The following is a 15,527-nucleotide window of genomic DNA, read 5'->3' on the forward strand; positions in this document are numbered from 1 at the left end:
ATTGAAGGAAGTAATTGAAGCCAATACCTAAATTCTAACTAGACCTAAAAGGACTCTTAACCTACAAAAAGACTCTCTACACAAAGGCTTTGTGAAGATATCAGCAATTTGATCTTCACTTTTACAAAACAACATCTCCACCAATTCTTTTTCCACATTGTCTCTTAAAAAATGGTGTCTTATTTCAATGTGTTTTGTCTTGGAGTGTTGCACAGGATTCTTTGAAATATTGATTGCACTAGTGTTATCACAAAAAATAGGAACACTTTTATAAATAACACCAAAATCTTTCAGCTGGTTCCTTATCCACAGTAGCTGGGAACAGCATGAAGCTGCAGCTATATATTCAGACTCTGCTGTGGATAGGGCCACTGAATTTTGCTTTTTAGAACCCCATGAAATTAGACAAGAGCCAAGAAAGTGTGCCATACCTGATGTGCTCTTTCTATCAACTAAGAAACCAGCATAATCTGCATCTGTGTATCCAATAAGATCAATGGTACTGCCTTTGGGGTACCACAATTCCAGATTTGCTGTTCCTACAAGATACCTAAGTATCCTTCTAACAGCCTTCAAGTGAGATTCCTTTGGATTGCTTTGAAACCTAGCACACAAACCAACAAAAAACACAATGTCAGGTCTACTAGCTGTTAGGTAAAGTAGAGAACCTATCATTCCTCTATAAAGAGAAGCTTCAACATCTTTTCCCTTAAGATCATCATCTAATTTTGTAGATGGGGGAACAGGTGTATCATAAGCTTTGCTGTTCTCCATGCCGAATTTTTTTTAGCAACTCTTTTAAGTACTTTTGTTGATGGATCATTATTCCATCATCCATTTGCTTAATCTGCAGCCCTAGGAAGAATCCTAGTTCTCCCATCATGCTCATTTCAAATTCACTCTGCATAAGATTAGCAAGTTCATCACATAAAACCTGATTAGTAGCACCAAATAAAATATCATCAACATAAATTTGTACTACAATCAAGTGTTTCCCCCTGGTTCTTATGAACAAGGTCTTGTCTACTGTTCCCCTCTTGTAATCATTTGCCATCAAGAAATTGGACAATCTTTCATACCAAGCCCTCGGAGCTTGTTTCAACCCATATAATGCTTTGTCCAACTTGTACACATGTTGGGGGAACAGTGCATCTTCAAAACCAGGTGGCTGCTCCACATATACTTCTTCCTTTAAATATCCATTGAGGAAGGCAGTCTTTACATCCATCTGAAACAGCTTAAAATTCATGTGAGCAGCATAAGCAATTAAAATCCTAATAGCCTCTAGCCTAGCTACTGGTGCAAACGTCTCATCATAGTCAATTCCTTCTTGTTGATTGTACCCTTGCACCACTAGCCTTGCTTTGTTTCTGACTATAGTACCAAGGTCATCTAACTTGTTTCTAAAGACCCATCTAGTGCCAATGACTGATCTTTCCTTGGGACGGGGAACCAGGTGCCAAACCTGGTTCCTCTGAAACTGATTTAACTCATCTTGCATAGCTAGTACCCAATCAGGATCAGTCAATGCCATTTTATAGTCAGTAGGCTCTACATTAGACAGGAAAGAATAGAAAGCACAAAAGTTTTGAAAAACATTTGTTCTCGTTTGAATCCCCTTATTTATATCACTAATTATTTGATCAGTGGGATGAGAAGATTGATATCTATAACTTTTAAAATTAAGACTGTTTTGTGCTTTCTCATTTAGTTGGGAACCAGCATGTTCATGGATCTCTCCTTCTTCTGAGGAGCCAGGAGGATTCACATTCATGCTGTTTCCTCTATCATTACTTACCTCAGGTTCAGGGGTGGTACCTTCTTCTGTTCCCCCTGAACTCATTACCTGTCTATTATTTGAGGAACCATCAGGACTTGGTTCCCCTTCAGAGTCCTCATTATCTTCATTTTCTTCTCTAGGCACTTCATCATTATCATCTGGTGGAGTATTTGGTAGGCCTAGATCTGCTTGCACTTCATCCGTGGGACCAGTATACTGGTTCCCCGTGAAATCCATCAATCCAATCACTTCATCAGGTTGTACCTGCGCAATCTCAGAAGACATGTTAAATTCATCAAAAATGACATGGACACTCTCCTCAACACAAAGAGTCCTTTTATTGAAGACTCTATATGCTTTGTTGTGAGAAGAGTATCCAAGAAAGATTCCCTCATCACTTCTAGGATCAAACTTATCAAGTTGATTCTTCCCATTATTATGCACATAACATTTACATCCAAAGACACGAAAGTATGTGATGTTGGGCTTTCGACCTTTAAGAAGTTCATAGGGAGTCTTATTTAACTTTGGTCTAATGAGACCTCTATTCAATATATAGCAAGCAGTGTCAACAGCTTCTCCCCAAAAACTCTTTGGGAGACCACTCTCAATGAGCATCGTCCTCGCCATCTCCTCAAGAGTTCTATTCTTCCTTTCTACAACACCATTTTGTTGAGGTGTTCTAGGGGCTGAGAAGTTGTGATTAACTCCATGTTCCCTACAATAATCAATAAAGTTAGCATTATCAAATTCAGTACCATGGTCTGATCTTACCGAGACCAGCTTGTGGGTGAGCTGGTTCTCCACTTGTTTCACCAATGTTACCCATTCTTCAAACGTTTCATCCTTTGTGTGTAACATCATTACCCAAGTGTACCTAGAATAATCATCAACCATAACACAGACATATCTATGACCTCTTCGACTTTGTACTCTCATGGGACCACACAAATCAATGTGTACAAGTTCGAAGGGTCTGCTGGTACTCAAAACAGTTTTAGACTTAAAAGAAATTTTGACCTGTTTCCCCCTTACACATTCAGAACAAACTTTATCAGCTTCATACTTAATGTTAGGAAGGCCTACAACTAAGTCACGTGTTTTAAGTTTGTTTAGAAGTGTTAGGCTAGCATGTCCAAACCTCTTATGCCAAATCCATTGATTATTGTCAGAAACAGCTCTCAAACAGATGGACTTGTCTTGAGGGATTTTATCTAAGAAGGTGATGTAAACATCATGCTTCCTGGTTCCCTCACATACAAGTTCTCCTGTTTGTGAGTTAACTATGTGACATAGGTTGGCTTGAAACTCAACTATATTACCTTTGTCACATAATTGAGAAATACTCAAGAGATTATGTTGCAAGCCTTCAACATAATAAACATCATCTATTGCGTTAGAAAGTGTCTTACCAACCTTACCTAAACCAGTGATGGTTCCCTTGCTGTTATCCCCAAAGGTGACACTTCCTCCATCAAAGGCCACTAGTGAAAGGAATTGATCTTTATCCCCGGACATGTGTCTTGAGCAACCACTGTCCAAATACCAATAGGTGTCTCCCTTCACTCTAGCCTGCAAGAGCAAATCAAACATTAGTTTTAGGAACCCAAACATACTTGGGTCCCTTTTCAACAACATTAACATCTTGTTGATCCTTTCTTCTCCACACATATTTTACACCCTTGCTGTTCTTATTAGCACTAATTTTCTTAGCTGGACATTCATGTATCTTATGTCCATTTTTACCACAATGAAAACACACATGCATCTCTTTAGTCATGACATACTTGCCTCGTTGATATTCTTTGATCCAGGTGGTTTCTCTGGGAGACCAGTTAGTCCTGGTTCTCTGTCTAGTATAACCAAGACCAACTTTTCCTCTGTTTCCTCTTGATGAAGTCAGGTAATTTAAGGATTCTTGAGCATTCAATAATTTGTCCACATGTCTATGACTATCATTAAGTTCTTTTTCTCTGGTTTCAAGTGTTTTAGTTAACAATTCGTTTTTCTCTTTAAGAAAATCAAAGTTACTTTTTAAAGCTTCGAATTGTAGATTAAGCTTTGAAACCATAGAGTCAATAGACATGTCAACAATCACTGGTTGCTTGTCCTTTTTCAGTTGATTGATTTCCGCATGCAAATCACAAATATTACTTTCATACTTATCAATCGTATTACTGACATCTACACTGGTACCTGTAGGGGAAACAGTGAACTGTGCAGCTTTAAGTGAAGCAATTTCCTTGTGAGAGTTTTCCAGGTTGTAAGCCAATGTTTCAAAGGCCTTCAACAAGGAAGTTCTAGTACACGAATTTGCTTTACTTATAGCTACTGAAAAATCAAGAGTATCACTAGTGGTTGATAAGTCTCTAGGGAACCAGGAGGTCAGATCCTCTTCACCATCAATTGGTTCAAACGATCTTTCCTTTTCTAGTTCCACTTTACACTTGTCCAATTCAACCTCTAGTTCTGCTACTTGATTTTTTAGTTCATAACAGACTCCTTCTAGATGATCACAACTAGCAATAGCAATATTACATTCACCACGTTTTTCTTTTAATTCTCTTTTGCAAGTTATGTATGTTTCACTTAGTTTATAGCATTCATCTAGTAAGGAATCAATACAAGCAAGCATATTTTCTCTATCATATTCATGCATATCTTCTCTAATTTGCTCTAAGCTTACCTAGCGTTCATGTAGTACATCCTTCTTTGCCATAAAGCATTTGTTGAATGTACTGGTTCCCCCTCTGGTTCCTGGACCAGTGCTGTTTTCCTTGATGTTTGTAAAGGCAGTTAGGCAAACATCTGAGTTGGGTGATCCTTCTTCTTCATCTGACCCTGAGTCAGAGTCTCCCCACATGGAAGCTATCATGGCATTCTTGTATGCTTGTTTATCTCCGGATTTAGACTGTTTGTCATTCCACTTAGGACAATCTCGAATAAGATGTCCTTTTTCTCCACACTTGAAACATCCTGTAGAAGAAGAATTAGAGTTAGATTTTTTATAGTTTTTTAAAATGCTTACCTTTGAAATTCTTTCTTTGATCTCGAAGAGATCTCTCAAATCTTTTTGCAATCATGCTAATTTCATCTTCATCATCTTCTACTGTTCCCTTAAGCGCCATGCCTCTGGCTGGTTCCTTCTCAGACTTAGAGTCAATCAGCATCTCATGAGTCATAAGGGAACCAATCAGCTGTTCCAGAGACAAGGTAGACAGATCCTTTGCTTCGTATACTGCTGTTACCTTGGCTGTCCATGCATCTGTTAAACTACGCAATAATTTTCTCACAAGATCCTCGTCAGATAAATTTTTACCAAGAGATCTAAGATCATTTACAATAGTCATAAACCTACGAAAGCAATCATTGATTTTTTCATTTTTATTCATGGCAAACAATTCATATTTAGACATGATTAAATCAATTTTAGACCGTTTTACCTCACTGGTTCCCTCAAACGCAAGTTCAAGGGTGTCCCATATCTCCTTAGCACTACTGCAGCCAGATATACGATTTGTTTCGGTCTCACCTATTGCTTGTTGTAGTATTGACATTGCCTTAGCATTCTTCTCCAGCAACTTGTGATCAGCAGTGACCAATTCGCTATCTTTCTTGGGAACCTGGTTCCCCTCAACATCTGTCTTGAGAATGATATTTGGACCATTTTTAACTACGAGCCAGCATTCATAATCAATACCCATGATAACATTCTGGATCCTGTTCTTCCACCAAGCATAATTATTTCCATTAAACTTGGGTGACTTGTTGTCATAACCGATTGCACTTAATTCTTGAGTACTCATTCTTAACTCCTCTAGATGTTACTCTTTCGAGAAGCTTAGGCTCTGATACCAATTGAAGGTTCAATGGGCACTCAAGAGGGGGGGGGGTGAATTGAGTGTTAAGTAATCGTTGGCTAATTTTGCTTCTTTTCGGATTATGTGTGAGGAACCAGTTGTGCTGGTTCCCGTACGCAGCGGAATATAAATAAGCAATAAAGAACACAACAAATTTAACGAGGTTCAGCCAACTCAGGCCTACGTCCTCCTATCCTAAGTTCTTTATTAATCTACTCCGAAAAACAAAGACAAAGAACACTCTGCTGTTTCCCTACTCCAGGAACCAGCAAACCCCACACTCTACTCCGAGTGTGCTCTCGACTTACACTCGTAAGCCCAATGTGTTTGAACTCACAAACACTCACCCAGCCTTTAACCCCTTTGTTAAAGACTCAATACAAGAATCAAGAACTCTCCTTTGATCTCACTTCTACGAAGCTAATTAAGAGAAAAAGTTTAAGTACTAAAATGCTCTTGTATATAACTTGATGAATGGGATTAGTGCTTAAGTATATGCTCTCAAATAATTGCTCTTTTAATTTCTGGAGAGGCACACGAAATATGTGAAATAAGATGAGTTTATATAAGCTTAGATTCCTAAAACCTAGTTTCCTTAAATCACACAATCTTAGAGAATAAGATATATTGTAATTTTAGGAAAGTATTTATCTTATTTGATTTAATCACAAAGATAGAATCAATTAAGATAAATACTCCTAGTTTTTAGGTAACCAAGAATATTTCATCTTATTTCCAGCTGCACAAAATATTTTCAAAATAATCTTTTCGAAAAAATCTTTTTGTAAAATCTTTTTCCAAAACGGCAGCTCGAATATTTCGTACAGTGAACCTGGTTCCCCGACCTGGTTCCCTGAATTGAAACATGTTATGAAACCTGTTCCAACTTTGTACCAGATTTCATATCATACTTCAATATACTTTTAAGCACTTATATAACCCAAACATGCAAGCATACTACGGAGCATATTACATGAAAACCTAGATAACATATTAAAGCATAAATCGTCTTTTCTTCATGTAATCTTCAAGACTTGAATCTTCCTTGAATACTTCTATTATGAGCAAACAATCTTTCTTCGAAATATCTTCGAAAGGCTTCTATGCTCCAAGTCTTGGAATCAACTCAACTACTGCACATGTAACATGGTTAATGCACAATAAAGAGTATGTGACTGCTTTTCCGCATAGCAGTCAAGGAAACGGTTCATACTGGTTCCCCACCAGTACATAGCACATTTATCATCTAGCTGTTTCCTGTATATAGATAAGTTAGTTCAATAGATAACTCATATAATCAATAACTTATCTAGGAAAACAGTGTTCTATTTTAGTTGGTTCCCCCAACTGTATTGAACACTTTCAAAGACCTGTTTCCCTTAGCTGTTTGTCATCATTCAAAACTATCAATCAAAACCTAAGGGACTCAACAGCTCTCATCTCTCGTGTGAGGTCTTCGATTTTCGTTTGAATCTTGTTCGACTTAAAGCAAGTGGTGAACGGTTAGAGAGACAGTTAGACCGGCTTCACCGTCACCTGCAACTCTTTTGACCAAGACACCGTCACCATTAACGGCTTCCGGTACTGGCGCTTGAAAGGTTTTTTTTTTTTTTTTTTCCCTAGAAAGCTTACAAAACCCTAATATGAAATTCTCTTTTGCTCAATTTTTTCTTCTCCTTTTCACTAAATTCATCTTTATATTCCTTTATGCTGTATTTTTTGTTGAATTTTCTTATAGATTTAGTTGAAATTTGTGGTATTACGTTGTGTTTTTTATTTACTTTTTTTTTAATGCGTCTTTTTGCTCAATTTTTTCCCCAATTTCAAGTAATTTTTTTGCTAACCTTGGTTGTGTAGAATCTGTAGATTGTGTATTGTGGGTTCGTTGATTTTGGAACTTGACTCGTTATTATGGGTTCACAATTTCTTTTTCTTTTTTTTTTTATTCAATAACTTTGCTATGAATCTGAGTTTGTTTTGATAAATAATTAGTTTAATTCATTATAATTGGCCTATGAACAAGTTGAGTTTCACTATATTCATACTGATTAAAATTAGTATGCATTAGTCAATTTTTTCAAGCATTGGATTTGAGTGTCAATTTTTGTTAAATGAAGCTGATAAAGAGTTGTTGCTTATATAACTTTGTCTCTTTCATATGAAATACTAGAGTGTATCATGGTTTGAAAGGAAATAGAATATGAGGCTGGTTAATATTATCAGATCTCAATATTATAATTACATGTTTAGAAATTCTAACAGAATATTGCATTGGAATGAGTAGGTGACATGTGTACTTACTCTGAAATGTCAATTGCAGGCTTTATGTTTTGCTGAGCGTTCAAAAGGGGTTTGAAAAGTTTGTGATGTTGGGAAACATTAAGCAAAAATCTAATGTTCTGTATTATCATAGTATTAATTTAGAGTATATATCTTCTAGAGCAGTTTGAAGCCACATCTTATACAAGTTTAGCAGATAATTTTTAAGGTTGGATATATATATTTTTCAATATGCTATGAGTTCCATACCCTTCTTTCTGGTGTTTTTGCTTTTTAATCTACTGAATGTTTTTATTTTCTATAGTTGTATAGAAAGGCGTAGTTGGGTTCTGGATCAAGTGATTTATTGTATTGTGGTCCTTGAGAAAGACTTCTAGTTGCCTGCAAACAGTGGCGGACCCACGTGTAGTCATAGTGGGTCCGCGGACCACCTATTATTTTATAAAAAAAAAAAACACTATGTATTAAGGATTTAGCTTGCAGCCTAGTGGTTTTTTTCCCATCCTACCATTCATGAGACGTGGGTTCAAATCCCATTACTCACAATTTTTTTTTTTTTGGCTTTAGAATGAAAACATAAGTCAGAACCCCAATTCCCCCAAATTAAAACCCTAAGTCCCAAACTCACCTAAATCGAAATCCCCAAACTCCAGCAACCCCGTCGCCGTTCACCGCCTCACCGGCCGTTTTTCTTGCTCCTTCTCAACTTCTCACCGTCGCGGCATCCTATTAGCTTCAGTCCGTCACTCCGTCAAGCGTTGAGGCGTAGCGTGAGAAGACTGAGAACAGAGGCAGCGTGAGACTTAGTTCAGTCCACTGCCCGCAACCGCAGCAAAACCACTGGCCAGCAACCCCGTCGCCGACCTCGCCAGCAACTTCAGTCGTCTGTCCCGGCGTCCCGCAACCGCAGCAAGGCTCTGCTCAGGCGTGAGTGTGAGGTCTTAATTCCGTACTCCGTGAATTCAATTTTGTTTTGAGGTTAGTTTTAAACTTTTAATTTACATAATTACATTGCAAATTGATTAGATTCTATATCAAATCATCAGTTTAAATGTTTAATTATCAAAATTATCAGATTATATGTATATCACGATTCATGAATTTACTGTATGAGTTTTTTTTTTTTTTTTTTTTTTTTTTTTTTTTTTTGTGAAATTTCTTGATTTGATTAGAGCTTGATTATTTGTATGACTTTATTAGAGCTTGAATCTTATGACTTGATTATCGTCACTTGATTATCTGTATGATTTTATTAGAGGTTGAATGTTGTGATTTGTGAATGTGAGTTGTGGCCGATATTTGACCATTTGAGCCCTATTATTTTATAGTATTATTTCTGTTTAATTGATAAATGATAATAGTTGTCCAACTTGCTTATTAGCTATTGAGAATGGTGATTGCTAATTTGGAGATTTGGGGTGGAAGGATGGATTGAAATTGAGGTTAATGAGCGTTCTTTTGATAATATTATTAGTTTTAATAACTTTGAGAGAACCCTACCTTCTTGTATGATTTATCTAATTCAACATTTAACTTCAATTTCAGAATGAAAAGAAAAACAACTCGAGATATTTCAAGTTTTTTTACTAAAAAAGTGCGTACTCTAAATCCTCCTCCTCCACAAAATGATACTCCTCCTCCACAAAATGATACTCCTCCTCCACTAAATGATTTACCCTTCAAGAAAGTGAACCAAGTTCTCCTTTACATCATGCTAGTGAACAACATTCTTCCCCATCTCACAATTTCACTCAAAATGAAGATGGGCAATCTTTTCCCCGAGGTGGTTCGGATCCTAGTGCTCAAATTGGTGAAGGAAGGTTAAGTGCACTTGATATTATTAATCAAATTGGTGATGGATGATATTGTAAATCGTTATCAAAATATGAAAACTCGTCGAGAGCAATTGTAATAAAATTAATAATTTTTTAGTTGTAATACGAATTTGCATTACTTTATGAAATGAACTTTTTTATGTATTTTTTTTTTGTTCATTATACAAGTTTTGACTTTTTTTTGATACTTTATGCGGTCGATGGACGATGATGGGACCACCTATTAATCAAATCCTAGATCCGCCACTGCCTGCAAATAATTAGCCATTGTGACCTTTGTACATAGTGCTACCTTTAATGTGAGCCTTTAATTAATCTGTGTCATGATTCAAGCTATATATTGGCAAATTTATGTATTTGTTCAGACATATACATTGACATCACTAGTTTGAGTTAATCAGTTAAGCATCTCTCTTGAGGGGCTTTCTATTATCTTAAGTGGATTTTATTGATCTAACAATTGTTCTTTTAAGTTTTTCATGAGAATTTCTCATCTTTAGTATATAAGATTGTCTAATTGGTACATTATGAAACATTAGGTTTAGGTGGTATTTCTTTTTTTGTTGGTTGAGGTGGAGAATAGCAACATTTGCTGATATTTGAAACTATCCTTCCACCCATTGCCGATCATAATTTTCTTTTTTGGTTTTTCCTGAAAAGCTCTAATTCTTTATTAAATGTAGTTCACTTCAGTGGTTGAGTCATCAACATTTATAGGATCTCTGAAATACATCGGGTGTATAGGTTATGAAATATATTAGACTTGTACTTATTGACAAGATGCTTTTTTTATACCCTCGGGGTGATTTTTTTCTTTTAATAATTATTAATACTCGATAGATGGGTTGGCTTTTTTCTTGTCAATATTTTGACTTGTACTTAATCACGAGTAAGTGGGTAACATTTCTTCCATCTCAATAGCCCATCTCATATGAGAATTCCCATTTGAGAATTCCCTAGTATCTTGACTTGTGAGCAACAGAAGATTATATGGCACTTGAGTAAAAATTTCCTCTGCTATGTGTTGGATATGTAGTAAATGTGATTTTGTATATTTTATATTCTGAATAATACAACAAGATGCAGGATAGTTCTATGCATCAGAGATAAACAGACAGAATTAAAAAATAAAAATAAAGGCATTGCTGTTAATTGAGATGCTCTGAACCAATAGTTTACTGTGGATGTAAGCATGACCCATCATGTTTCATGTATGTGTGGACATTGAATAAGCATTACTTTATAGAGAAAAGGTTGTATCTTTGCCTTTCTGTGCAGCTGTGCATACTTGTTATCTGTGATTGTTACTTGCCTCTCCTTTTAAAAACCCTATGCTTTACTTTTGCAAGATGGGGTGGTTATTGAAACTCTGCATCCTACGGGGGGAAATATAATGAGTTGCTGTTTTATGTGTTAACTCCTTTTTACATGGAGACACACTTCATAGTATATTTAACGAATTAACGGTCTTAAATAAATTATTTTGCATAGGATCCTGGTTTACTTTCTTAAAATAGTTTTCTCTTTGGGTGCTATTGTGTGTTTGTGAATCATTGCAGAAGCTTCAGTAGGTCAATGTTATTTCTTAGATGGAGAGTATCCTTCCCAAAAAAAGCACTGGTTTGATTATACTCTTCATTTCCTACTAGCAGCTTTTGCTTCATTCAGACAAATTGTTCAGTACTATGCATGGGATATATTATTTGCTAAAACAATACAAAGTATTAAATAATGGAGTCCCTTGAAAAAACAAACTTTGGGAACTTGGTGGGATAGATTGTGAAGTACATAGAATTTGAGTATTGAGGTTTTGGAAGAGTATGATGAAGTGTAGTCAAAATGACTAAAATTAATATATGGATTTATTTCCCTTCCATTTTCTAGAACTCACAACTTGATTCTTTTATTTTAATTTCTGTGAGAAATGGTATGCATACTTTGCTATGAGCTAATTAATATTATCTCTTATCCAATTTGTTAATGACAGCGATTAATTAAATTGGACCTATCTTTATTGTTGAAGTAGGTGTCGTGCCATAACCAGTGCCTTCTATCGAGGAGCTGTGGGTGGTTTGCTTGTGTATGATGTCACCCAGAAAGCTACATTTGAGAATGCTGCAAGGTGGTTGAGAGAGCTACGGGAGCACACTAATCCAAATGTTGTGGTCATGCTGATTGGTAGCATGTCAGATCTTTGGCATCTAGTTGCTGTTACTACTGAAGAAAGGAAGGCTTTTGTAGAGCAGGAGGGTATCGTCTTCATGGAAACTTCTGCTCTTGAAGCAACCAATGTGGAGCTAGCTTTCACTAAGGTTCTTACTCAGATCCATCGTATCGTCAGCAAGAAGGCTGTTGATGCTGGTGATGCTTCTGCATTGGCTGTTCCATCCCAAGGAGAGAGTATAAATATAAATAATGAGACCTCAGCTTGGAAGAAGATAGGCTGCTTTTCAAACTAGTTACTTACTGTAGTAAGTCTTTGCTGTAACACCTTTTTGTGTCGCTGGGAAAAATCCTAACTGGTAGAACTTCTGAGGGTCAGTTCCGTCCCTTGAAAGAAAGAAAGAATAGGAATTTTCATTGTCTATATTATATTTTTTTTTTGGACAAAATTATAATATCCACCGGTGTTAAAAGGTTTGTTTTTTAGTTTTTTGGTCACTTTTCGCACCTGTTCAAAGAAAGAACCGGTGCTAAAAGTTTTTTTTTTTAAATATTTTTGGGGACTTTTCGCACCGGTTCACATCAAGAACTGGTGCAAAAAAAAAATAAGTTTTTGCACTGGTTTTAAACCAGTGCGAAAAGTCTTGGGATTTGGCATCCCTTAAATCAAAACCGGTGCGAAATGGGGGTTTTGAACCGATGCTGATTAGCAATTTTCCCCTAGTGTTCTTTAATTAACGCTGCTAGGCTACTCTGCTTTGACACACTACATGTCAACATATATTCATTATCAATAGGAATCTTGAATCTTGAATGAGCTGTAGGACCTGACGGAATATTTGTTGCAGCGATACCTGAAGTAGCTGTTGGTAAAACAATCTTATTTATAAGACGAATTTCAGCGTAAAGAGCATTGTATAAAAATATCTTTTTGGTTCCACCAGGACCATCTATGAAAAAAGCATTGGGTTTTTCTTCAATAATATGTTGCATAATACACCGAAAAGCTTCTTTTTGAGCTGTATTTAAACAACTACGACTGTCAATACACTCTTGGGGAATAGGCTCTTCTAATGCATCTAAGATGTCCTTGATTCTGCGAATCTCATTATCATTCATTTCGTTTAGTCCTCCAAGGCCACATCCTTCAAGCGATTTACCCATGGCTTCTAGATGCTGCTCAATTGATCTGATAGTGAGCTCCTTAATTTTACTTTCCAAACAAAGATATTGCCGAACAAAATCCTCTGATAAAGAAGGGTAATATTTTTGCCACAGAAGAGAAGGATTGCTTGGATGACAAAATATAAGAATTGTTGTAAAAAGACGGCGTAAGGCCACAGGTAGTTGCACTTCACATGCTTCAGACAAACACACATTTGCTACATCATCTTCTTCTAAAATGCCTAGTTTGTAGGCGGCTTCCTGGAAACTTGCACAAACATGGCCCCCAACTGTACGAAGATCATCGAAAGACCTAGGACTTCTTACATTCAACAATAGAAGTCTTAAGAAGAAGCGTTCACCTTCCACTGGAGATACAAATGCTATACGACCAATCACAATTTTTTTAGTCTTCTTTTTATTAAACCATGCTTTGGCAGAGGTATCCCACCCGTAATGCTCACATAATTCTACATATGAATAATCCCTGCCATTCTCAGTAGCAGCATTCATGGCAAAAAACTCAGTCAATGGAGTCCAAGCTCGGTCTCCCCTTGCCCCCACCATATCTAAACGCTCGTATGGGTGCACACATACCATCTGCCTATTAGGAATGCAGTGGCAGAAGTAGTACATGAGGGTGCATTTCATATAAATCAAAACCAAAAATTCTCCATGCTGCCTCACACGAAGACACCCACCTACCTTATTGGTACTATGTAATTTCATCAGCGGCGTATCTACCATCTTGTTTTATATTAAAGGACACTTTATCATCGCCCTTGTATACATACTTATATAGGACAGTAAAAAAGTGTCGAAAGATATGGGTTGTATGGGACTACCCATTGATTATTCAGCTCAGCATTTCTGATCTTTACTTTTTCTCTCGAATCTGTTCTACGGTAGTAAGGATAACCGTCTTCATTAGTAGTGGTTTGATCAATAAATGGCTTTGGATAGCTATTTTTGCATACCAATTCACCTCCTTTCTTCTGAATACAAGACCATTGTGGATTCATTCGACCACAAGGCCCATGCATCATATGCTTTAATACAATCCTACACAATGTAGGATTGCTTAACGGGGGAATTTCTGCAGAAACATACTTTTCATAAGAGGAGGCCCCAGTTCCTCATTATGAGAAACAACTTATGTTTCTCATCGGGGTATAATCGACATTGCATCTAATATAAGTCATTTGTTGGATGTGTGATGTGCCTCATTATTCTGACGTGTTTTACTTAGTTTATCAGTTGTATTACTTGTGGGTATCTCACAGTCGTCGACGCCGTTAAACTTCAACGTTTATGGAGTTTTCATGAAAACTTGAAATCTAGGCGAAACTCAAGTCGAAGAAACCAAATTCGAAGAAGGCACAAATTCTGGGTTTTCAATTCGAATTCATTGAATCTCAAGTTGAAGAGGACCAATTCGAATTCTGGGCGAAACTCGACTCGAAGAGGTCCCAACTCGAATTCTTGGTGTATCCAGGTTCTTTCTGATTCAAGTTCAATTCGAACTGGCTTCTAGGTTTTTTCTCAATTCAAATTGGCTACTTGTTTTTTCGAATGTTTTAGGGTTGAGGGTCAATGTTCGGTACGTCGATTGTTTCAATTGACAAAATTACTTCGGCGAGGATTGTTAAGGGTGTTCAAGTTCCAGTTCGGATTTTTTTTAGGGTTGCAGATGCAAAACCAAAGGTAAAAATGGTACTACTTCGACTTTAATTGTTAATTCATGGAATTAGCGTAATATAAATGGTTATATTATTTGGAATTAAATAGTGGAATTGGTGCGTGAAAGGAATGGTGTCCTTCCAACAAGTGTATTCTTCCGATAGAGGGTTCAGAATTATTACAGAGCTAATTCTTCAGTAAGGTCAAGTGATCGGAATGCCTAGGTGGAGGCCACTTCCGATCAGTAATATCAATGTGCAATTGATGTTACAGCTTAATCTTAACTGAACCCTTCGGGTCGAACCCAATCGAATCACCGATCCGAGACGACGAATTAATCCGAAAGGATTTAATGAGTCAGAAGAGTTTTACGAATACAGACGTCGGGAATCGAGCCTAGGGCGTCGAGACCGAGCGTCGCAAAATCACAAAGCGACAAGTACGAACATAGCCCTAGCACCACACTGGCCTAGCCGTGTGGATGCTAGGCTAGTTCAAGCTAGCATGCACCTAGCATGGCTAGGCGCAAGCCTAAGCACACTAGGTGTGCTAGGCGCACCATCGCAAGCTCAAGGCGCACCGTCGCAAAATCACAAGCAACAAGTATGAGCGTAGCCATAGCTAGGCTAGGCTAGCTCATCACAAGCCTAGGCGCACCATGTGTGTTCTAGGCGCACCATGGTGTGCTAGACACCATCGCATGCTAGGCATGCGCATGGCAGCCTATCGCACAGCACCACAAGCCCCAGGCAACCCATCGCAGCT

The 15,527-nt window shown here is 37.2% G+C and overlaps 1 protein-coding gene and 1 long non-coding RNA gene across 2 annotated transcripts; both read left to right on the forward strand.

Annotated features, from left to right (window-relative positions):
- The first annotated feature begins 7,042 nt into the window (after positions 1-7,042).
- On the forward strand, positions 7,043-10,585 carry LOC110728492. The gene is made up of 3 exons (XR_002512695.1): positions 7,043-7,238; positions 7,961-8,898; positions 9,466-10,585. It is a non-coding gene; the product is annotated as an uncharacterized LOC110728492 (long non-coding RNA).
- Positions 10,586-11,104: 519 nt separating this feature from the next.
- LOC110728458 (ras-related protein Rab11D-like) lies at positions 11,105-12,404 on the forward strand. Its single transcript, XM_021908101.1, has 2 exons — positions 11,105-11,112; positions 11,782-12,404. Exons 1-2 carry the CDS (start codon positions 11,105-11,107, stop codon positions 12,212-12,214), a joined length of 441 nt encoding a protein of 146 aa, XP_021763793.1. The 3' UTR covers positions 12,215-12,404.
- Positions 12,405-15,527: the final 3,123 nt, after the last annotated feature.

Source organism: Chenopodium quinoa, unplaced genomic scaffold (assembly GCF_001683475.1).
Source record: "Chenopodium quinoa cultivar QQ74 unplaced genomic scaffold, ASM168347v1, whole genome shotgun sequence".
Lineage (NCBI taxonomy): Eukaryota > Viridiplantae > Streptophyta > Magnoliopsida > Caryophyllales > Amaranthaceae > Chenopodium > Chenopodium quinoa.